This window comes from Tursiops truncatus, chromosome 3 (genome assembly GCF_011762595.2).
Source record: "Tursiops truncatus isolate mTurTru1 chromosome 3, mTurTru1.mat.Y, whole genome shotgun sequence".
NCBI classification, from domain to species: Eukaryota; Metazoa; Chordata; class Mammalia; order Artiodactyla; family Delphinidae; genus Tursiops; species Tursiops truncatus.
Window position 1 is genome coordinate 159,954,904 of NC_047036.1, and position 21,813 is coordinate 159,976,716.

General features: G+C 60.4%; 3 protein-coding genes across 17 annotated transcripts in view; 2 read left to right on the forward strand and 1 right to left on the reverse strand.

Annotated features, from left to right (window-relative positions):
- Positions 1 to 1,949, forward strand: part of UBA52 (ubiquitin A-52 residue ribosomal protein fusion product 1) — a 142,723-nt gene extending 140,774 nt beyond the window's left edge. For 2 of the 3 annotated variants that reach the window (XM_073803099.1, XM_004314518.3), the window contains exons 2-5: positions 451 to 561; positions 828 to 914; positions 1,564 to 1,666; positions 1,752 to 1,949. In XM_073803099.1, the coding sequence (XP_073659200.1) occupies positions 459 to 561; positions 828 to 914; positions 1,564 to 1,666; positions 1,752 to 1,845 (387 nt within the window). In that variant the 5' untranslated portion in view covers positions 451 to 458 and the 3' untranslated portion in view covers positions 1,846 to 1,949. Of the gene's footprint in view, positions 1 to 447; positions 562 to 827; positions 915 to 1,563; positions 1,667 to 1,751 lie in introns of all 3 variants that reach the window. The other variant, XM_019926131.2, reaches the window with a different exon arrangement.
- Positions 1,950 to 2,086: 137 nt separating this feature from the next.
- On the forward strand, positions 2,087 to 6,167 carry REX1BD (required for excision 1-B domain containing). Of its 10 annotated transcripts, none has more exons than XR_004526003.2 (5): positions 2,087 to 3,589; positions 3,684 to 3,766; positions 3,984 to 4,275; positions 5,239 to 5,388; positions 5,923 to 6,167. XR_004526003.2 is itself a non-coding variant. In XM_019926150.3 (5 exons), exons 1-5 carry the CDS (start codon positions 3,488 to 3,490, stop codon positions 5,939 to 5,941), a joined length of 573 nt encoding a protein of 190 aa, XP_019781709.2. In that variant the 5' UTR covers positions 2,087 to 3,487; the 3' UTR covers positions 5,942 to 6,167. The 10 variants fall into 10 exon arrangements, 8 of the variants coding, with proteins under 8 accessions (XP_019781709.2, XP_033709878.1, XP_033709880.1 ...); XR_004526002.2 differs by having other exon boundaries at positions 5,942 to 6,167; XM_019926150.3 differs by having other exon boundaries at positions 5,239 to 5,315.
- A 268-nt stretch (positions 6,168 to 6,435) lies between these two features.
- CRLF1 (cytokine receptor like factor 1) lies at positions 6,436 to 16,938 on the reverse strand. 4 transcript variants are annotated; one of them, XM_073803096.1, is made up of 10 exons: positions 16,697 to 16,938; positions 12,814 to 12,951; positions 11,801 to 12,082; positions 11,336 to 11,465; positions 10,999 to 11,168; positions 9,828 to 9,985; positions 9,522 to 9,690; positions 7,417 to 7,604; positions 7,261 to 7,303; positions 6,436 to 6,762 (listed from the first exon to the last, which is right to left on the reverse strand). In XM_073803096.1, the coding sequence occupies exons 1-10, from the start codon at positions 16,806 to 16,808 to the stop codon at positions 6,749 to 6,751; spliced, it is 1,404 nt and encodes a 467-aa protein (XP_073659197.1). In that variant the 5' UTR covers positions 16,809 to 16,938; the 3' UTR covers positions 6,436 to 6,748. The 4 variants fall into 4 exon arrangements, with proteins under 4 accessions (XP_073659197.1, XP_073659196.1, XP_033709874.1 ...); XM_073803095.1 differs by having other exon boundaries at positions 7,261 to 7,308; XM_033853983.2 differs by lacking the exon at positions 12,814 to 12,951 and having other exon boundaries at positions 7,261 to 7,308; positions 16,697 to 16,937.
- Between the last annotated feature and the right edge of the window lie 4,875 nt (positions 16,939 to 21,813).

Genomic DNA, 21,813 nt, shown 5'->3' on the forward strand with positions numbered 1-21,813 from the left:
GTACTTATGGATTGGATCAAAGGCAGGAAATGTGGTCTGAGGATTAGGGCGTAACCCAGAAGGAAGCCAAAGTTTTGGGTGTCTGAGCTTGGAATAAGGAGAAGGGACTGTAGGGAGGAAAGCTTGTGTGTTGGGGGGATGCTACTAAGATGGGATTCCCACCCCGGCTGCAGGCAGACTGGGGGCTGGCGGAGGAGAGGAAGGATGGGACCTCCAGACCGTTCTTGGCAAGGTGGTGCCGTAGACCTGAACTTTTCGTTCCATCTTTAAAGACGAAGCTGCCGGCTTGGAGGGTGGAAGGAAACAGGCACTGGGGCGGGCCTGCATTTGAAGTCGATGCCGGCACAGGGCTGTCAGGAACTAAGGCTGGCCAGCCTGTGAGCTCGGGCTGCTCAGACCTTCAGTGCTCACTACTCCATCCGGCCATTCTCCCCCCTGTCTCCCCAGCAGACGCAGAGATGCAGATCTTTGTGAAGACCTTGACGGGCAAGACCATCACTCTAGAGGTCGAGCCCAGTGACACCATTGAGAATGTCAAAGCTAAAATCCAAGACAAGGAGGGTGAGTTGGGTTGGGGCTGGGTGCTCCGCAAAATGGGGGCCCTTCAGCCCTGGGGATCTGCTGTCCCTTGTGGAATGGGTGCTTGGACAGATCTCAGCCATGCCAGTGCTTCCCCTGTGTGATCTTGGGAAGGCAGCTTGTCCTCTCTACCTCATTTTCCCTTTTGACAGTTTGGGGGTGATCCTGGCACAGCCCTGTGGAGGGAGGGGAGATCTGCTGGTAGTATTCTTGCCAGAGCTTTAGTAACTGAAGTGCTCTCTTCTTAGGCATTCCACCTGACCAGCAGCGTCTGATTTTCGCGGGCAAACAGCTGGAGGATGGCCGCACTCTGTCAGACTATAATATCCAGAAAGGTACGAGGGTGGGGTGGCTAGACAGGACCTCAGTGGGGCCTAGGACCCAGGATGGGTAGCTGACAGCCTCTTCAGCACCGGGAGGGGGCTGTAGAGGAGGATTGTTCTTAAGGTGAGGATCAGATAGGGCTAGGGAGTATTGCTTTGTAAGGTACTGTTTCCATCGCTGGAAAGCATCTCAAGATCTCCACCAGGATTTCCAAATGGCGATGGTTTCTCATGTTCTTATTCACTTTTTTTCTTTAATTCTTGTGTTTGTGTTTCTCAATGTGATTACTGTAAAGAAAATCGGCACCACTTTTTGCAGCAAAAGATTTAAATATCTTACCTAGGAAAATAAAAGGTCCTTGCACCACTTAGAATTGCCTTGCCCTTGGGGAAACCCAGATGGACACCACTGTTGATGTATATATATATTAGTCTCAGACTCCCCGAGGACTGGTGGGAAATGACAAGGTGGAGGTTCTGTGGGCTGGGCTGGGCTGGTGTGTCCATCTACACATAGAACACGCAACGGATTCTGATGTGTCCCTGTCAACACGTGAGAAGCTCTGGTCTGCAGGGCACTGGAGGCTGCCCTGCACCTGTGGGACTGACGTGGTGAGCCTAGGCTCAGTCACTGTCTCTCTCTGCCCTTCGTTTCCTATAGAGTCCACCCTGCACCTGGTGCTTCGTCTGCGAGGTGGCATCATCGAGCCTTCCCTTCGCCAGCTCGCTCAGAAATACAACTGCGACAAGATGATCTGCCGCAAGTATGTACTCTTCAGGTTGGGGGTGTGGGCTGGCCCTGCTGGGGGTCGGGATGTGCCCTCACCACTCGCTCGTGTCCTTGCACAGGTGTTACGCTCGCCTGCACCCCCGTGCTGTCAACTGCCGCAAGAAGAAGTGCGGCCACACCAACAACCTGCGCCCCAAGAAGAAGGTCAAATAAGGCCCCTCCACCGGCTGCTTCTTTGCCCACAGGGTGGCCTCCTGCCTAAGCCCCATGACCCTGGGGCCTCAGTAAAGTTTCCCTTTCGTTGACTGGAGCAGTAACTGGTTGTCCATGTGGTTGGTCTGTCCAGTGGGGAGGTCGCTGAGGTGCGGGCATCTCCCTTAGGGACTTCCTGTCACTCAGTTCTTCATAGCTCTTGGGGGTCCTTTGTCCTGGGTTACAGTTGTCTTACCTGTAAAGTTGACCATGGTCTCGGCCCTTCATGTCTAAAGTTGTCATAACCACAGCACAGGCAAGTCTCACTCCTGGCTCTCTGCCACATAGCCTAGTGAGCCCAACCATCTGGATTTTGTCATCTGTAATATGGGAATAAAAACCTCAGCCTAGGGACTGGTGGGACCTGGTCAGGCACATTAACAACCCTCACATCTGGGGCCTGGAGGTGTTTGGGTGTAGGTGGATGGCGGGGTAGGAAGGAACACCCCACCTAGCGTAAAATACCTGTTCTCAATTTTGACTGACCTTTAGGAGCTCCTGAGTCCCACCCAAGACTGATGTCTGTCAGGTGAGGGCTTGTAGTGCCCTGACAACGCCATGCTTTTATTTGTCTTGGGGTGATGGGGGCTTCCTGTAGGTGACAACCCAGGCCTAGACAGTGATGCTTGAGAACAGCTGAGACCTGGAGTACCAGCTAAAGGCTCTCACTTCAGGCCTCAGTTGAGTTTCATTTTTGTCAGTTGCCCCCTCCTCCCTAAGGCCAGGCCACCACCATCTTTCTGGTCTACCCTCTGTCCACTCCTGGAGGAGGAGGCATCCTGAAGCTCAAACTAGGCAGTGTATGTCCAGCTCCCAGGTCTTCTCTGTACTTAATAGGAACCCTCCCACCCCCCACCCCTGACCTCAGCCCTGCACTGACTCCCACCTTAGGGCCTTTTGCACAGGCCCCCCTCTTCAAAGCAGTTCACACAGAACCTGTGGGTGCCAGTGACTTGGAATTCTCCAGTGTCAGAACCTGCGTTCAAATCCCACTCTTGTCACAACCTTGTGGCATTAGATGATGGCTATCACTTCTTGGATTCAATTTTCTTTATATTAGTGGGGATGGGATGTGAGGAAGTGAAGTCGGGTTTTGTTTTTGTTTTTTTTTTCTCCACGCGGGCCTCTCAGTGTTGTGGCCTCTCCTGTTGCGGAGCACAGGCTCCGGACGCGCAGGCTCGGCGGCCATGGCTCACGGGCCCAGCCGCTCTGCGGCATGTGGGATCTTCCCGGACCGGGGCACGAACCCGTGTTCCCTGCATCGGCAGGCGGACTCCCAACCACTGCGCCACCAGGGAAGCCCTGAAGTCGGGTTTTGACATAGCTGCATAGAAACAAGCCGAAGGACAGCCTTGCTGTATACAGAACCGTACATTTAAGGTCGAAAACGTTAAGGCAGGCGCCAGTCGGGAACAAGCACAGGGGTGGAGGTGGGTGGAGGGTGTCAGGCCTGAGAAGCCCCCAGTCTTCGCTCCCCATTCTTCCCCCGGGGTCTCCAGGTTAGCTGGTCGCCACAAGCTGGCTCCAGAGGCCTCCGGGCCTGCAGGGGGCGCCAGGCGCAGCGGAGCAACCTGCTCCCGGGTGGGACCAGAGCTGCGCAGTCATGATCATCACTGAGGCCGCGGCAGAGTCCGCTGTCCCCGCGGTGCCCGGTGATGCAGGAGCCACTGGAGCCCCGGAGCGCGAGCAGCTGGTGTGGCCCTGGGTGAGCTCGAGCCCGAGCGGGAACAGGCGCGGGGCGGGCGGTGCAGGCGCGGGGGCGCCGGCTTCATACCCTAGCCGTGCCCCTCGCCCCGTAGAAAGATGCCGCGATACGGGCGCTGGTGCAGCGCATCCACCAGTTGCAGGCTGAGCGCGCGCAGGCCTTTCGCCGGCTGGAGGAGTAAGTGAGGGCATAGGGGAGGGGAGGGGTCAGCCCACAGCCCGCTCCGGGGATGAGCGTGCCTCGGGGGAGGAACTGGGTCCCCACGGGGCCGCGGTGTCAGAGGTGGGGCGGGATTTGCGGGGAGACCAGATCGCTCCCTTCCGCGTGCGCGGGAGTGGGCTCGTTTCGGGTTACCCTGCGGGAGTCAGAACGTCCTCCACACTCTGGGGTTTAGGGGACACTTGGAGGGCTTTCAGGTGGTCGATGCGGGTGCAGGGCCTGAGAGCCGGGGCCGTAGCCTCAGGATCCCCGCCTGCCGCAGAGGCCACCGACAGTACCTGAGCAGCGGCCCGCCCTACGACTTTCCGCGCTACCGGAGCACAGTACACGAGGTGACCCAGGCCTTCGCCGCCGCCTCGCGGGAGGTGCTGGCGGTGGAGGCCGAGCTAGCCGGACCCCGAGCGCAGCCGCTGCTCGCGAGCCACGTGCGCAGGCTGCAGCAGCTGGAGGAGACGCGCCTGGCCACGGTTAGGTCCCGCCCCCTCCATGTATCCCCCCCTACTCCTCGGCTTGTCTCTCGGGCCATGGTCCACTGTGCACCCCTTGGGGGAGGGACCAGATTCCGTTCCCTCGAACCCCGCCCCTGGCGCCCCAGCACCCCCTCTTCCTGCCCCACCTCAGTCATCCACTAAGTTCACTGGAGAGTCTCAGGGTTAGCCCCCTAGTCCGCCCCCACTTTTCATCCAGATATTTAGTCCCAGGACACGCCCACTCTATCCCAGACCCCGACCCTACAATGCTCCTACCCCCCCCCCCCCCGGCTTGTCCCAATGCCCCAGGACAGGTACTCAACTCCCTGCTGATTGGGGGCCTTGGATTTCCAGGCCAGGTCCCCTTCCGGGTACACCCTCGATCCCAGCCTAGGTTCTGTTCCTCCCGCTAGGGATCCAAGGCCCAGCCTACTCTGCCTCTACAGCCAATCCTGACCAAGATACACTACCATTCCCAGGCCAACTCCACGTGAAGCCACGCCCACATCACACTCTGCGCTGGGATTCCCAGGCCACGCTGCTTTAGAGACCCAATCCCAGTCTAGGGATTGTAACTCCCCGGCTGGTCCCTGAGATTCCGCCTACTTCACAACCCTCACAACCCAGCCACCCCACCCCACCCCCGCCCCCGCCCACCTATCCCTGCCTGAGATTGCACCACTGTTCCCCTTCCCCGCCTACATGAGGTCATGCCCATGTTGCGCTCTGCACTGATTCTAGGGCCCGCCCACTCGGCCCCTCTCCTCAGGAGCCCCCCTAAACGTAATCCTAGATTCCTTCTGCGCGAAGTACCGCCCCTTGAGACTCGCGCCTGCTGTGGCCCCACCCTTGCGCTGCCTTTCCCGGTGCTTCAGTGTCTCTTCCTCCCTACTATGTGGGAGGGCAGGGGGTGGCCTCTGCCAGTTGTGACATCCTCCTTGCTGCCTATTCCCCAACTAGGTGGCCCTGCTGCAGCTGATGGGGACGCCAGAGCTGACTGGGCAGGACAACCTGCAGATGCACCAGCTGAAGATGAAGTGAGCACCGCCTCCCAGTGGGCTGACCATGCTAGATTTGCACATGCACCCTTGGGCACCCACCCCCAGCCAGGTGCGCCCCAGGGCTGGCAAGGGCAGATCTGCACACGACCCTTAGGGTGTGCACGCCAGAGTACTCACTTGGTGACTCCTAGATGTACTACACACATTCCCTCAGCACACACGCTATGCAGTTTCACACCAGACTCGCTGTGCATTCCCAGGACACAGCTGCGCACCTCATACACACCAATCCTGCTCACATGGCTCAACTCCGAGCTTGGACATGGTCGCCCAGGCCCCACCAGGCACACGCCTGCACGTTCCTTCCTTTGGCCCCCCAAGCGCACACGTGTGCACACCCACTAGACATGTGCCACAGTCACCCTGCACACCTTCCTGATGGCACACACCCACCCAAGATGGCCTTTTCTCTTGCCACTCGGGACCCGTGGGACCACCCATCCTCCCAGGCACCTAAATGGTCCTTCTGGCTGCTAGCGCTGCCTGGAGGTTTGGCGGCAGGCAAGAGGGCCCGGGGCTGGCTACAGCCCCTTCGGAGCTGCGCAGCGGCGGCTAATTCGCCCCATCTGGGTTTTATTTATAGTTCCCGTCCACTCTTGTAGGGTAATTAAAACCATGGAAGCGATCAGTGAGGTTCTCCAGGATCTCAGGTTTGATGCAGAATCTGCCGAGTGATGGTGGCTCCCCAGGGACAAGCCAGAGGAGATGGGAAATGGGGTGTACAGCGCTCTGCCCTGACTGCCAGCTGGCTGGGGTCATGCCCCACCGGACCACTGACCCTCTTCAAGTTCGCCTCACCTCTCATAATAAAGAACCTAAAGAACCTTACGTCTGCAGCTGCTCCACTGTCTCTCTGTGCTGCGGTGGGATCCCACAAAGCCAGGGATGGCAGGTGCAAGATTCCCCCACTCCATGAGTGTAAAAACTCTGGTGTTTTGAATCACACTCTCCAAGGAGTTTGGAACCAGATATTTCAGATCATGGAGAGAGTCAGAAATTCTGGGAGGTCAAGATTCCCATCCCAAAGGGTCATCAGGATTCCTCGTCAGCCCCCACCCTAGGCCACTCTAGCCCCAAACTCACCTTCACAGTCAGGGCACCTAAATAGTTTGTTTATTTAAAAAGACTCTTTGGAGTGGTCCTGGGTAGGGGGGAGTAATGACCCTTTTTCACCCCCAGCCCTGGCAGGCGTTCTGGGAAGCTCAGCCCCCCTCACACACATTCCCCGCACTGGGGTGCACCTCACGTGGAGGCCAGAGCTGTTGTGGCCCTCGGAGCTCAGAGTGCTCACCCCAGCTGCTGCCGAGAGGGCTGGGGCACCCTGAGGTGAGGGTACAGAGGTGGCCCCCAATCTGGGGGTGGCCCCTGGGTCTCCATGCAGCAGGGAGGGCAGCCCCAGCCTCTAGAGCTTATCTGGCAGGACCTGCAGGCAGAGGGGAAGCCAGGCTTAGCAAGGAGCCTGGGAGGGGCCAGGAGCACAGAGCAAATGAGGAGGCCCCATTTCAGGTCCTGGTCCCACCACTTTCAGCTGGGTGACCTTGGGTAGGCTATTGCCCCTCTCTAGGCACCGGTTTTCCCCTCTGGAAAGTAATATCTATCCCATGGGGTGTCCTGCAGGTAGTGTGCTTGGCACGGGGCCGGTATGCAGTAGGCGCTCATATAATGCTACCGGGTGGCTATGTGCATTCATCCCTGAGGATGACATTCCCCTCTGGACATTTTAAAGGGGTCTGGATGCTCTTACTAGACTAAGGGCTACAGGGGCAGGCACACAGTAGGTGTTAACGTAAATGCTGATAAGAGAGATGGAGGAAGGGATTGCACCTCAGTAACTAGGGCTGAGGGTGGAGGTCCCGTGGCCTACGGCCACCAGGAGGGGCCCTTGTCTCCCTGCCTGCCCACCCACCTGGGCCCCCCTTACCTCTCGCCGCGCCCCGTCTGCCCGAGGACAGGATCCCCTCGTCCTGTGCTTGGAAGGAAGGAGGCAGTGTCTGAGGGCTGAGGACGTACCTCCCCAGCCCGTTTACCCCCCTGGCCCCACCCCTCCACCTCTCGCCCGGGCGTCCCTCCTTCCTACCTGGTTGCGGGTCTTATGTGACTTCTGCATCCAGGCTCGCCACTGGTCATAGAGGCGGAAGCTGAGGTTCGAGCAGTACGCGTGCTTCTTGAGCCAGCCCAGAAACTGCTTGAGCTCGCGCCGCACCGGCCCCGAGCTCGGCTCGCCGCCCCGCGGCTCGCACGCCCCGCCGCCCGGGCCCGGGCGCTCTAATGGGGGCGGAGAGGCAGCGTCAGGGCGCGCCCGGCAGAGGGCGCGCGCGGGCAGGAGAGGGATGTTCCCTTAGGGCACCTCCCACCCTGTTTCTACGGGACCCGATCCTCCCCACGGCCCAGCCCTGCACTGCAGCCCAGCTGCGCCCCCAAGGAGATAGGGGGCAGGGGAAGGAAGGGGCTCCTCCTCCACATCCCCTCTAGGAACCCGATTCCCGTGGCCTGAGCCAGGTGTGAGTGGAAGGGGGCGGGGGGAGGAGAGAGAGGCCAGGGCCAAAGGGATGAGAAGCAGACAGAGCAGGGGGCAGAGGAAGGAAGAGAGAGACGCTGATGAGAAAGAGCTGGAGAGAGAGAGACAGAGACTGAGCGATGGAGGCAAGGAGAGACAGATAGAGGGAGAGAGAAAGCAATGAGAGACAGCCAAGGAGATGCAGAGGTTCGAGAGATGGAGAGCCAGAGCAGGGAGGGACAGAGACACTGGGGGTGTAGGGACGCAGAAACCAAGAAAGGCAGAAAGATAGAAACAGGGAAAGAGAGTGAGTGACAGAGAGATGAAGGGAGACAGAGAATTCGAGGTGGCTCTGAGGGGGAGGGGCAAGCCCCCAGGACAGGCCTGAGAGTACAGCCTGTTGGATGGGGAGTGGGCCAGGAGGGCCAGGTGGGAGGCCGGCCTGTCGGTCCAGTCGCTGGCCGCAGCCAGCCCTGAGCAGGCTGGCGGATAAGGACATCGGCCTCACGTCATAAATAACGCTGGGGACCCGCTGACAGGCCCTGGCACAGCCCCGGCCCCCACCGCCCCTGCCGGCTTCCCCTGGCCTCCCCAGCCTCCCCAGCGGACACAGCCGCCTGCTGGCTCACGTGCAAGAATCACAGGTGCTGGGCACGAGCAGGGGCCAAGGCTCAGGCCCCTCCCAGCTGTGCTAGTTCCCGCCCACCGCCGAACCTGGAGGGGCCCGGGATGGGGTCTGGGGAACTGGCTGGAGCCCTGCTCTGCCACTCCCTGACTCTGGGATCCTCTCTGGGCCTTGGTTTCCCCATCACCCCAGGAGCATGAGCCAGGACTTCAAGGGAACTGAGTTCAGATCCCTGTGTGACCTTGGGGCCTTGGTGTCCTCATCTCAGCAAAGGGGCTCTCCCTTAGGTGAAACCACTGGGGGAGCAGGGGATGGGAGTCTCAGTAACTATCACTTGCAAACGCTTGGGTGGCACCCACCATGAGAGCACTTTCCATGGGTTATCTCTCATCTAACCCTCACAGTAGCCTGAGGCAGGCATGATTATCATCCCCACTTTCCAGATAGGGAAGCTGAGGCCAGACGTACCAAATAAGATTTCATACCATTTCACAAAGGAGAGAAGGGAGGTCCATGGGCTTAGATACGCACCCCCCCACCGACCGCAAAGGGAATCAGACCCAGCCCCTGATCATCCCATCCCGCTACCTTTAACAGAAGGGGAAATCAAAGCCGGTCATAGGGAGAGTTGGCAGCCCATCGTCTTAGAAGCAGGGGTCTCAAACTTACTTGCCCTTAGGGGCTGGGGAAGGGGTACATGTGGGTGAAACAGGCCAGGTGGGAATGGCGCAGCTGAAAGAGTAAGGGCCCTGACTTAAGGGGCAGCCTCTGCTGATGGGGGCTGTGGAGTAACTCTGGCTGTGTCCTATTACATTTTCTAGACAATTTTTCTAGGGAATCTAGGATATTTGTGTTCAAACTTATTGTTTTTAAAAGTCTGCCAGTAGGTCAAACTTTTTTTTTTCCAAATGACAGGCCAAGAAAATAGATCCAAGGGCCACAATTGGCCCCCGGGGCCAAGAGTTTGAGACCTCTGCTCTCTTGAAGGAAACAAGGAAACAGAGGCCCAGACTGGTTTGGGGCTGGTCCCAGGACCACCCAGCCCTGTTGGGGTGCTCACCACTTCGAGGGGTGGAGGCAGCCGTGGGGTGGCTCCATTCGCTCCAGATCCCTGCCTTCTTGGAGCCATAGATGCCAAAGGGGTTGCAGCGCACTTGCACGAAGTAGACGGTGCCTGGCTTAAGGCCCGCCAGGCGGCAGGAGGTCTGGTTGCTCACGTCGTCCACCACCTGGGCAGAAAGGGCAGGGTCAGAGGTCGTCCACCACCTGGGCGGCAAGGGCAGGGTCAGAGGCAGGGGCAGCTTGGGGTGGGGAGGGGCGAGAGGAGGAGGAGGGAGGAGCGGAACTGGGGGGTGGGTGCGGGCACCTTCCAATCCACGCTGTCCTCCACTCGGTAGCGGATCTGGTACTTGGCTTGGAAGAGGAAGTCCTTGAGGGCAGGCGGTGAAACCCAGCGCACGCTCAGCTGGTCCTCCAGGCCCCCTACGCGGCTCACGTGCACTTCTGGCGGGGGGTCGGTGGTCACTAGGGGGGCGGGGCGGGGCTTAGGCACCGGGCTCTCTTTGGACCTGGCTGGTCCCTGTCTGGGTCCAAACACCAGGGAACGTGGCTTAGATGGCACCTGCCTCCGTTCTCCCCTCTCCCCCCTTCAGGACGGGTGGATTACATTAGATAATATTCAGGAAACACTCAGCACCTAGAAGCACTCAATTAATGTTAGCTGTTATCACCATTATTATCTGTGACAGGAGAAACATAATCCTATCTTCAGGGAACTATGTAAAAAGCAGACACTGCCTGCATGATGATATTATTATTATTATGCCCAGGAGACCAGGGAGCCCTCGGGCTGCCAGACTCCTGGGAAGCTCCCCCGAGCCCCCCACTGCCCACCTCCTGCTCTTTCCAACTTCACAAAGGTCCTCAACGTGACGGCTTTGCTCGGTGCAAAGGGACAACTGAGGCTTAGAACATGCCCACTGCAGCTTCAGGACTTAAGGAAGCAAAGTGGGAAGCAGGAGGACGGAGTCACTGCAACACTTCTGAGGAAACTTCTGGGAGCCCTTTGGGCAGCAGGGAGGGCTGACCTCTTCCCCTGAGGCCTTGGTGAGGGGCCGAAAGGGTTAAGGCACAGGCCTGCTTGGGGCTGAGAAACACCCTAATTAGATTAGGCCCAATTCTGCTCGCAGATCATCCATTTCCTGCCTCCCGCCTGCACGCCCCCCCCAGCTACAGGCTGCTGCTTCCTGGGGCGCCTCCAGACCTGGGCGCCCCCCTCCCAGCTCCCCGGGGGGCCCCCCTCAGCACACCTGGGCTGTCGAGGGGGAGGCAGCCAGGCCAGGTGTTCTCCACAGAGTAGGGGTATCCTGGCTGCTTCAGGGGGCTGGGGACGGACGGGTGGATGCCTAGCTTCTCCCCAACCCAACCAGCAGCGCAGACCTCAGCTGAGCTGCAGTGTGGCTGGGCTGGTGGGGGCCGAGGGGGAGGGGGTGGATCCCAGGTGGGCCAGGCTGGCCTTGCGGGGGGGTAGGGCTCACCCACATCCAGGATGTCCAGTGTCAGCACATCAGAGCGGGCCGAGCCCAGCCGGTTGGTGGCCTCCACCCAGATCTCATAGGGTGTGAAGAGAGCCAGGTCCTTGGGGATGTGGCAAGAGTGAGGTCCCACTGTGTGGTATTCCTCACATGTGTTGTCCTGCCCATACCACCTGCAGGGGCAGGAGGGGAGGAGGACATGTGAGGGTCCCTTTGGGCCCCCAAACCTCCCCCCAGCAGCCCCGGAGTGCAGAGAGGACACCAGAGCTCCGAGAGGGAAGGCTTGGCCAAGGCCACACAGCCAGGTTGGAACACATGTCACCCGAGGGCCACCACCAACCTCAGCTTGTACTTGAGGGAGTAGTTGGTGTGGAGGAAGGTTTCCCCGTGGGCCCCCGGCGTCCAGCGGCATGTCAGGTCCTTCATGTTCTTGGACCAACAGCTGATGTTGAAGGGTTTCTCTGGGGGAACTGGGGAAGGGGGGTGCAGGGGCTGAGGGTCTGGATGCGCCGTGGACAGGTGGAAGGGGGAGTTGCTGGCTGCCAGCTGGGGCCCCCACCTTGGGGCGGAAGGAGGATGGACAGAGCAGATGTTGGCAGGACCACCTGCATGGCTCTCTTGAGGATGGTCTTGTGGGGGGGTGGTCTCCAGGTTCTCATTCCCACCCTAGTGGCCTGTACCTCTCAACTTATGCCAGTATACCCATTGTTCAGCCCCAGACCAGAGGACCCATGATTCATGCCCCTCTCCAGAGGGAGATGTTGCCCCCAAGAGCTACCCCTAGCTGTCCTGGGGGCCCACTTACGGCCAACATAGAGGCAGGAGCCGGCAAGGATGCTGCCGTCACGGGCATGGCACATGAGGTTGTCCCCCGACTGCTGCCTGGATCCGTTGAGGTTGGCCAGGGCAAGGGCTAGAGTGGAGGCGTTGAGCATTCGGGACAGCTCAGGGGGCAGGCGGTGCCCGTTGAGGGTCCAGTAGAGGCCCTCGGCGGTGGCCCCTGGTGGGTCCCCGTGCACTGAGCACGTGGCCTGCAGGGAGGAGCCGATGAGGAGCGTGGGGTCCTGGGGACTGATCACAGCCGTGTCTGGGGTCAGAGAGGAGCACCTGTCAGGCCTGGGATGGAGCTGCCCTGAGCATCCCCCACCATCCTAGGTCCTCCAAGACTCACGGTAGTCCTGCAAAGGAGCTTTATATGATTGTCCCCATTTTACAGAGAAGGAAACTGAGGCTCTATTAGGTCAAGTGACAAACCCAAGGTTGGTGGTAAAGCCAAGATTCAGCCTCAGGACTGTCTGATTCCACAACTCAGGTCCTCCCAAAGCACTTCCTCACTGACTTGCTCAGGGCTTTCTGAGTGGTTACAAACCTCACTCAGATCCAAGTACCTCTTGCTTTGCACATACTTCTGACAACCACCACACTCTGCTTTTTTTTTTTTTCATTTTATTTTTGACAATTAGAAGTAACAGATTGTGTGTTCTTTCTCTTCTACCCCCAGAACCTCACACATGTGTCTCTGGGGGGAGGAAGGCACTTCTAAAAAGGGGTGCCCTGACCCTTACTAGAATCCTGCTCATTTTATGGATGAAAAAAAAACCAAGGCTCTGAGAGATCGAGTCCTTTGCCTAAGGTCACCAAATAGAAGAAGGGCACACTATTTAAACCTATATTTGTCAGTCTCTGTGCTGCCGCTGGAATTGAAAGTGACCGTGGCAAGCTCTAGGCTCCCCACCCCCATCCAAAGGGACTTGCCATCATCATGCTTTCCCTCGATTCAGTTTTCCTAATCTGCAAAATGGGAACAAGAAAACTCACGGTCCTCAGGGCCATTGGGAAGATCAGATGGGAAGTGACTTCCTAAACTGGGTTGTGTGTGAATTGGGTGCTGGGCACAGGGGCCTCTGGGATGCCGTGGTTGATGCCTTTCCTCCTGCCTTCCACTGGAGAAGCCTTCTAGTCCAAAGATTAGAACTTAAGAGAGAGCTGTTTTTATCCGAGGGGAAACCAAGGCACAGAAGAGGGGGAGGGGATGCACAGTTCAAGCCCCTGATGCCCCTCTGAGTCTCAGTCTCCCCACCTGGGAAGGAGGCATCATGGTATCCGCCACATGAGATTGTTCGAGAAGAGTGAAAATATTGTCTTAAGGACAACCTTGTGGGATATTTAAGCCAGGCTGAGCTGGGTTCGAATGCCCCCAGGTCACTCTGGAGGTTAACCCAGTTCTTTTACTTCTCTGAGACTTTGGGAAGGGGCCTCTCCCTCCACCCAGAGTAGTAGTGAGGACTCATTCACTCATTCGTTCATTCATTCATTCAAGGAGCACCTACAGTGTGCCAGGACCTGAGGGCACAATGGTGACCAAGATACCCAAAATTCACGCCCTTTTGGGCCTTGAATCCAAGGGAGCAGTAGGAAAAAGAACAAATAAATGTCTAGGAGAACAAGTAAGGGAGGAAATAAAGCACGAATCAGGGGTGGCAGCTAAATGGCCCAAGAGGCCTGTCTGGGGAGGTGGCATTTGAGCTGAGATGTGAATAAAGTGAAAGAAGTAGCCATGAAAATATACAAAAGAGAGTGTCTAGGCAGTGGGAGCGGCAAGTGCAAAGATACTGGGGGGGCAGGGGTGGTAGGAAATGAGGTCTGGGAGGTTAGCAGGGGGCCAGACCTGCAGGGAGGAGTTATTCCAGGGTTCTGAGCAAGGGAGGGATTTATATTTTAAAAGGATCACCGGGCAGCTGTAAGAAAGGACTGCAGGGGGGCAGAGAGGCAGGGGCAGCCCAGCTTCCCTGGCAGCCAAGGACAGGGTGATCCTGGTTTCCCTGGGAGGCCCCTAAATGCCAGCGGCTGCCCTGTGCTGGCTCTCACTGCCCCAAACGGGCGAGATGGGGTGGACACAGTTCCCGGGGCCAGCCCTGACGATTTTCCGGGGCAAACTTGGCTTGAGGGCCATGTCTTGCTGGAGCCTGGGATCGCAGTTGCGTTTGGGGCTTGGCCCAGGGCTCGCCGGAGGTCTCAGCGTCCGTGCGAAGGAGCCGGCTATGCCGGCCAGAGCCGAGGAGGCGGGGGCGGCTGGGGGGCGGGGGGCCAGGGGGCCGCCCCGGAGGTCCCAGGCAGCCAGCCGCCCGCTAATTCGGAATTCCTTCAGCATGAACTCGGGCGTGCCAGCGTCTCTGCCCCGGCCCACCCACCGCTTCCTGCCTGGGCCCCCCCCAGCAGGGTGGGAGGCACGGCCAGGCCTGCCCGGACCCCAGGCCCATTCTCAAACTGCCAGGGGTGGGTCACAGCCCTCCTGTCCCCCACTCACCCCCACGGCCAGGCCAGGAAGGGGGCTCTCAGGGGGGTCCTGGCTGGCTGTGGCACTGCCCCTCTGCCACACCAGCCTGGCCTGGGCTGGTGTGGCCTGCCTGCCAGCAGCTGCAGCTGCCCTCCCAGGGCTGGGCGGGGGACAGGGCAAGAGGGCAAGGCCAGGCGGGCCTGGACAGGCCAGTCCCGCACCCCAAGCTCCAGCAGGAAAGGTCACAGGGAGACCTTCTCCTCCTGGGATGTGGGTGCCCATCTCGGCTGGGGCACCTGGGCAATTGGCTTCCCATCCCCTGTTCTCAGTTTCCTCCTCCGTAAAATGGGAGGAAAATACGTTCTACCTGCTGGGGAGATGAATGAGATGAGCTCACCATGTCCAGAGGACCCAGCACACTGCAGTGCCTAGCAACTGTTGGAATTAGGGCCCCTCCCAGCTCTGGGGTCCCTGGCTGGCTGGTGCACTCCCTCCAGGCCTCCCCAAACAATGGGCCAAGGCATTTGGGACCAGGATGCACACATTCCAGCCCAGGCAAAGCAGCTGGGGACAGCCCACTGAGGTTGGGAGGGCCCTTGGCCTGGTTTGGGGGGCTTCCTAGAAGGCTCCCTTAAGCAGATCCCTGGGCTAGGCTTTTGGACAGCCCCCCTCCCCTGCTCCCTGCCTCCCCGCCTTTCCCGCAGAGCTGGGGCCTTTAAAAGTCTTTTCTCTCCCCCTTCCCAATCTGGAGCCACCGCTGTTATTAAAAAGGAACACCATGTGTTTTAAAAGGGAAAAGTGTGAGATTCTCTGCAAGCAAGGCAGGAGGGTGGCCTCCATCCGGGGTCCCCATGGGGGTCCCCATCTCCTGTCCCGCTGGTACCTGCAGACGCTTTACGACCCACCCGCCTGCTGGTCAGGTGCTAAGACACACCACACCGTAAGTAGAAACATATTGCCGAGGTGTGAGAATCTTTAATTTCTTCCCCCTTAAAGGAAAAAACACACGCACAACAATCCTTCCACCACCACCACCTTTGCCTGCTGCTCTGCTGGCTGGGAAACAAAGCCTGCCACTAAAGGTGGCATCGCAGGTGCTGCCCACTGCCTGGCAGAGCTATCAGGAAGCCCAGAAGGGCCTGGGACAGCCCCTCATCTGCCCAGGAGCCTTGGGCATGTTAGGCTTTCAGCAAGTACCTCCAGGACACCGAACCCTGCTCTTTCTGAAAGAGCACCGCAGGGAGCCTGCAAACCGCTCTGCGCAATGTAGGCCCACCTGGGGTGCAGTGTTTGCCGACCCGGGTCGACTTGTGTGCCTGGATGGGGTGTGTGGAGTGACTGCGAACATCCAGGGCAGGTTGTGCCTGCGTGCGTGCCCTGTGTTGCCTCTCCCTCGGAAAGAGTGTGACCATGAATGTGTGTGTGTCAGGGATGGAATGTGTGTGTGCGCCCCGATGGTGTGCGAATGTGCATCTGGGATGCAGTGTGTGCACATCTGAGGGCGAGGGTGACGGGCCACAAGCCAGTGTGAGTCTTTGTGTGTCTCTGGGTGTGTCCCAGAGTGGGTCTGGATGTGGAGACCGTGTCCTGGCGGGGGTGTGCATTGGGTGGGGGACCGGAGAGTACCGGAGGCCAGGCGCTCCCAGCAGGGCGGGGGTCTCGGCCTGCGGGGGCTGTGGGCTCCCGGTGGCTGCTCCCCCCCACAACGGCTGGGCCTGCGGTGCCCGGACTCGCTGGGTCCCGCTCCCTCTCACTTTCACCCACTCTCTCACAAAGATTTCTCTCGCTAGATTCTCCTAGCCCGGCGCAGCGTGGCCGGGAACAGTTCTGAGCGCCGCCAGTGGAGAGGACTCCATGGACCCCCGCGCGCGGGGTCCCGCAGGGGGAGGGCGGCGGCGCCGGCCCGCGGAGAGGCGCGTCCCCGGGGACCCCGGGCCGCGCGCCAGGCGGCCAGAGCGGCCCCCTCCCGCCCCGCCTTCCTCACGGGGCTCATCCCTCCACCCGGGGGGGCCCCGCTCAGGGCCGGCACCCAGCGCGCCTACCGCGTGCGCCGCCGCCCAAGAGCGGTGACCCGCGGTCCCCGCGTCTCCGAGTCAGCAGACGCTATCGCGTGCGCCCACCGCGTCCTGGAGTGCAGAGGGTCCCAGGCCGCGCGGCCCCTCGACCCCCCTGGGCCGACTCGGGCGTCCTCCAGAGGAGAGCCCAGGTAAAAAGGCCTCGGCAGCGGAAGCCGGACCCTCGGGCCAGGGGACTTCGGCGCCGTGCGCCCCACAGGTGAGGATGCCCCGAGGGCCGCGCCGGGGGCGCCTTCCTTTGTTCCCGGGCCGTCCAGGTGGCGCCCGCGCCCCCTCCCCCCGCGGCTGCCCCCGGGGCGCACGCTCTCGGCCCAGGCGGGAAGAGGGGAGCACGGCGCCGGCTACTCACCGGCTCCTGATCCCGCTTGCGGCGCCCCGAGGACGCAGAGCAGCAGTAGGGGCAGCAGCGGCGGCGGCCGCCGCGCGGATTGGGCGGCGGGGCCCGGGCGGCCGGCGGGCATGGGGCCGGCGCTGCCGGGGGCGCGCGGCGGGCGGCGGCTGCAGCGGCGGCGGCAAGGGACTCGGGGCGCAGGCGGGGCGCGGGCCAAGTAGCCCGCACGTCGCTGAGCGCGGGCGCGGAGGCCAGAGCAAGTCTGAGCAACCGAATTGACAAGGCGCTAATGCGCCGCTGGCCCCGCCCGGCCCCGCCCCCGGCCCGGCCCCCGGGGGGGGGCGAGCGGCGGGCCCCGCACCGGCCTCCCCGCCGCCCGCCAGCCCGCGGGCACCGCGGGCTCCACCCGTCCGGCCTCCGCCCCGCCGCGCACCGCACGCGCCCTTTCCCGCGGCCCCAAACCCCCCACTCTGCCCTTACCGACCTGGGACCTCCTTTTCCAACCCCGCGAGCTCCAGGCTCCCTACCCCGAATCTGGGACCTGGAGCCCCCAGTCGGGTTTCCATACCCTCGCCCACTTCCCTGCACCCTGCTGTCAGCCATGTGCCCCTTCGGCGTCCCCTGAGGCCCCCAGCCCTCGCCCGCTCCTTCCCCCCATCCTCTGTCTCGGCCCCCACCCGAACTCTGGCCCCGCCCCCCACTGAGCGGTCCCTGAGCCCCGCCTGCTCCCATCTCCAGCCCCCCTTCCTCCCCAGGGGCCTAAAAGTCGCCCTCCCTCCCGCCCCACGCCATCGGCGCGCGGGTCCCACCGGTTTTGGCCCAGCGCTCCCCCTCCCACTTCATCCCGCCTCTTCTGGTCGTCCAGCGCGCGAAGCCTCGGCCCCAGGCTTTGCTGGAGGGAAGACGGAGAAAAAGCCGCAAGGCACAGCTTCCCTGGACCTTACCCTGGCTCAGCTGTCCCCCTCGAGCGGCACCAAGCTGAGGTTCTTTGGGGGCACCCGGGGGCCTCAGTAGGCAGTTCCCGCGTGGGGAGGCTGGGAGAAATGGGCCCCCGTGGGAAAGGGGACGGGGGCTTGCGCGGGTCCCGTTTGCGGGGCAGGACAGATTCCCAGGAGGAGAGCGGTAAGGAGGCGCCCCCCGACTCGCTGACACCCCCCCCCCCACCGAAAAATCCGCTCAGCGGCCCGCGGGTGGGGTGCGCCACGCAGTGACTAATCGCTCGGGCGGCCGCCGCCCGCCGACTCCAGGTAACGCCGGCTGCCCCGAGCGACGCATAGTTTGTCTTCTTTTTTTTTGCGTAGGGATCCTTCTCCATGTTATTATTTTTGGCCACTGCTTGGGTTTCGGGACCCCTCCAGGCCCGGGCGCCTCACCCCCCTCCTCTTAGTCCCCACCCGATTCGGGCGCCCACGATAAAAGGGCTCCTGACCTCCAAGGCCCCGGTGGAGGGGGAGCCTGAAATGAGAGTTCCGGGGCCGCCTTCAGCCGGGCTGTTAGAGTCGCAGCCCTGCCCCCAGCCGCGTGCCCTCAGAGGGGAAGGGCTCTAACTCCCCTTTCCAGGGGTTCCCTTAGAGATCTGGACCCTCCGTCTTGGTCCCTAACGAGCCAAGCGGGTAAAAGTGTCTGAGGAGGGCTCAGGAGTTCCCATCTCGTTTGCTCACGGCTGCCCTCCACCCCTGCTACTTGGGTCCCCAACTCAGACCTCAGACTGTCAGAAAAGAGGATTAAAGGATGGAGTCCGGGGTGCGCCCCTCTAGTCCCCCATCTGGACGCTGGATGGGTTTGTGAAGGAGAGAGTAAAGCCCTGGCATACTGCACTGTCGTTTACTGGGGCACACCAGGCCTCTCTGCCTCAGTTTCCTCCTCAGCACAGTGGGTGACTCCTAGCCAGCCTAAGGGTTTCTGTGGGAAGTTGCAACGTAGCAGAAGGCTCCACGGTCTAAACACTTAGCATAGTGTCTGGCACCGGGGGCACATTCTTTTGGAGCCTCAGTTTGTCACCTCTGAAAAATGGGGCCATAGTCCCACCTGCCAGGTGGTCCAGAGAGTTAAGTGGAGGTGGCAGTTCTTGGCTGGAATTGTGTTTTCAGGATATATACCACCCCCTCCCCCACAACCTCTGTCGTGCAGTGTTTGACTCCCTCCTGGAGGACTTCAGGCTTCTGGAGCAAAATCTTGATTATTTTCCTCCCCAGTCTCTGCTCCTCCCCAGTCATTCCCCAGTCTCGGGAAAAGGCTCCCCCATCCACCCAGATGCTCGGGCCAGAGACCTGGAGGTGCGCGTGACAACTCTCTCCTTCGCTCATCCCCTACGTCCAATCCATCAGCAAATCCTGTTGGCTGATTCCAAAACACATCCCCATTCTGAGATTCGGACCCCTTTCCTCCACCCCATCCGGCTCCAGGCCCCACCATCTCCGTCTGGGATGCCGCCCAGCCTCCTCCTAGGCTTCCTGGGTAAATCCTCTTGCCCTCGTCTGTACAGCAGGCAGAAGGAGCTTTTTCTTTCTTTCTTTCTTTCTTTTTGCGGTACGCGGGCCTCTCACTGTTGTGGTCTCTCCCGTTGCGGAGCACAGGCTCCGGACGCGCAGGCTCAGCGGCCATGGCTCACGGGCCCAGCGGCTCCGCGGCATGTGGGATCTTCCTGGATTGGGGCACGAACCCCACGTGCCAGTCCCCTGCATCGGCAGGCGGACTCTCAACCACTGCGCCACCAGGGAAGCCCCAGAAGGAGCTTTTAAAAGAAGCAAAGCAGGTCTTTTTTGCCCTGCCACCCTCTCCCCCCTCCTTTTCTCCTCTCTTCTCATCCTCTCTCTTCCTCTCCCTCACTCCACTCCAGCTGCTGCACCCGTTTCTCCCAAACACATAGGCTTGTTTATTATCAGGGGGGTCTTTGTACATTTGCTTTTCCCCCTGCAGGAATGCAGTTCCCCCAGATCTCCCCCCAGTTAGCACCTTCTCTTCCGTCAGGTCACAGGTCAAGTATTCTCAGAGGGGTCCCCCAACCTTCCCAGGCACCCTCCATCCCCTTCTCCTTTTTAAATTATCTTTGTAGCACAGTTCTTCGAACATCATCTTTCTCTTGAGATATTTTCTTCAGACTGTGAGCACCCTGAGAGCCATTAGGACCTCATGCTGGGCCCAGTGAGGGCCACAGGAGAAGAGCTCAGTGAACATTTGCAAAATGAAAGGATGGAGAATTCTCAGTGCCTCAGAGTAGCAAGAAAGTTCAGTCCCAGTGAATCATGCTGTCTGGGGTCCCAGCCAGGCCCTGGACTTGCTGTGTGACCCAACCTGGTAGCCACCCCTCTCTGATCCTTACCTGTAGAAGGGTATGGGTTGTTCACCCAGCCCCTCCTTGGAGCATACCCTCTGCCCTCTGGGTGACCTTTACCTCAAACCTTTGACTTTAAGGAAAGTGATTTGGCCTCTAGGTGCACCCTTCCCTGCCCTTGGTTCTCCAGGTGGCTTAACCCCTTCCTCATCAGTCCCACCACCTCTTTGTGCAGGAAGGGGAATGAGCGTTGATGGAACTTCTGACAAATATTGACCCAAGTCCTTGAAGGTGGCTGGGAATGTACTGAGGTGGCAGATGGAGGGAGGGCCCCACATGAGGGAGGGGCTCCTCAGTCTTTGCACCTAAGGATTACCTTGGGGGAGAGCCTCCAGCCCAGCTCCCTGCATAATTCCAGGGCACTGAGGGGGCCCCAGGGAGAGGCAGTGGTAACAGCCCCTTCAGGGTCCCATTGGGAGTGAGGAGGGCACAGAGCTGCCTCTCCCATGTTGAGACCCCTCAGTATGGGATTAGCTGCCTTGTGTTCCAGGCCAGTGTGCCCAGGAAGCAGGGACAGTGAGGGGCTCGCCTGGACGTGGGCTTGGGACAGCAGAACCTAGGTTCAGGACATGTGTGCAAGAGAAGGCGGGGCTTTATCATTTCCACCCTGGAGGTTCAGCCTGGGGAGCTGGGTTGCCTGGGTCCCAAGCTTTGTGCAGTCTATACTTAAAAAAATCCAGCCCCCATAGGCATTGGAGGTGAGATCTCAGGAGTGAAGAGCTGCCTGTGTCTAGGTCAGGGCCAGTGTTTACCGGGCCTCGGAGGCCTGGGTTCCCTGCCTCTCCGCACCCTGGAGAACCTAGGACGTCTGGGTTCCAGGAGGCGCCAGCTATGTTGGGGGTGACAGTTGTGTCCCTTCCCCTCCCCCCACCCACTGTCTGCAAGCCGCCGGCGCCAGGGAGCCGTGCCCGCTCCCCAGGCTGTACCCGGCTTGGGGGTGGGGGTCAGCAGGGTCGTGGCGAGGGCGGCAAGGGATAAAGGGCGCTTGTCCGATGCCCGCCCTGACCTCGGCTGCCGCTTCCCGGACTCCCGGCCCGCCTCTGATTCACGCCCAGGCCGGCCGCAGCGCCCTCCCCCCGCCCCCCCCCCACCGCCTGCCGCCCCGGGGGGTAGGAAGTGGGGGGGGGCGAGGGGCGGTGCCGAGTCAACTTTCCCTCTTAAGCCCCGAAGGAATGTCGGCGGATTTCCTGAAACCCGACCCCGGCCGCCCGCCGGCCCGCCTGCCCCTCACCTGGACCTGCTCCCTCGGGAACGGCAGGAGGGGCGCGGGGGCTCACCTGGGGGGCCGGGGTCAAGTCCTCCTTCCGCTCCCGCCCCAGGCGGCCTCTTGCAGCGGAAAAGGGGGTGAGTGGGAGGCAATCAAACCCTCACACTCCTCTCCAGCGACCTAGGCCAGCGTCCCAACTCCTCCAGCCTCAGTTTCCCCTTCCGCTTTTAAAAAGGCGTGGGTCTCCTTCCTTCCTGTTGTGGTTTAAGAGACGCCTCTTAAGCCCGATTCCCCTGACTCCCCACCTCCTAGTCTTGGCAGGGGTCTGCCCACCTCCCTTGGCTTCCCTCGCTTGTCACCCGGGCCGACCCTCTTTGCCACCCTGATCCTCAATTTCCTCAGCTGTAACTTGGACAACGCTGCCAGTTCTTCCTTATAGGTTGTTACAAGAAAATACTTGGGAAGTGTTTTGTTTGGAATGAATGAAGAACAGTAATTGTGGACGGCTTCAGCGCGCTGGGCTCTGGAATTGACATGTGTGGGCTTGAAACCTGGCTCTGCGGAGGGGTCCTGGGGACTAGGTTTCCCAACCTG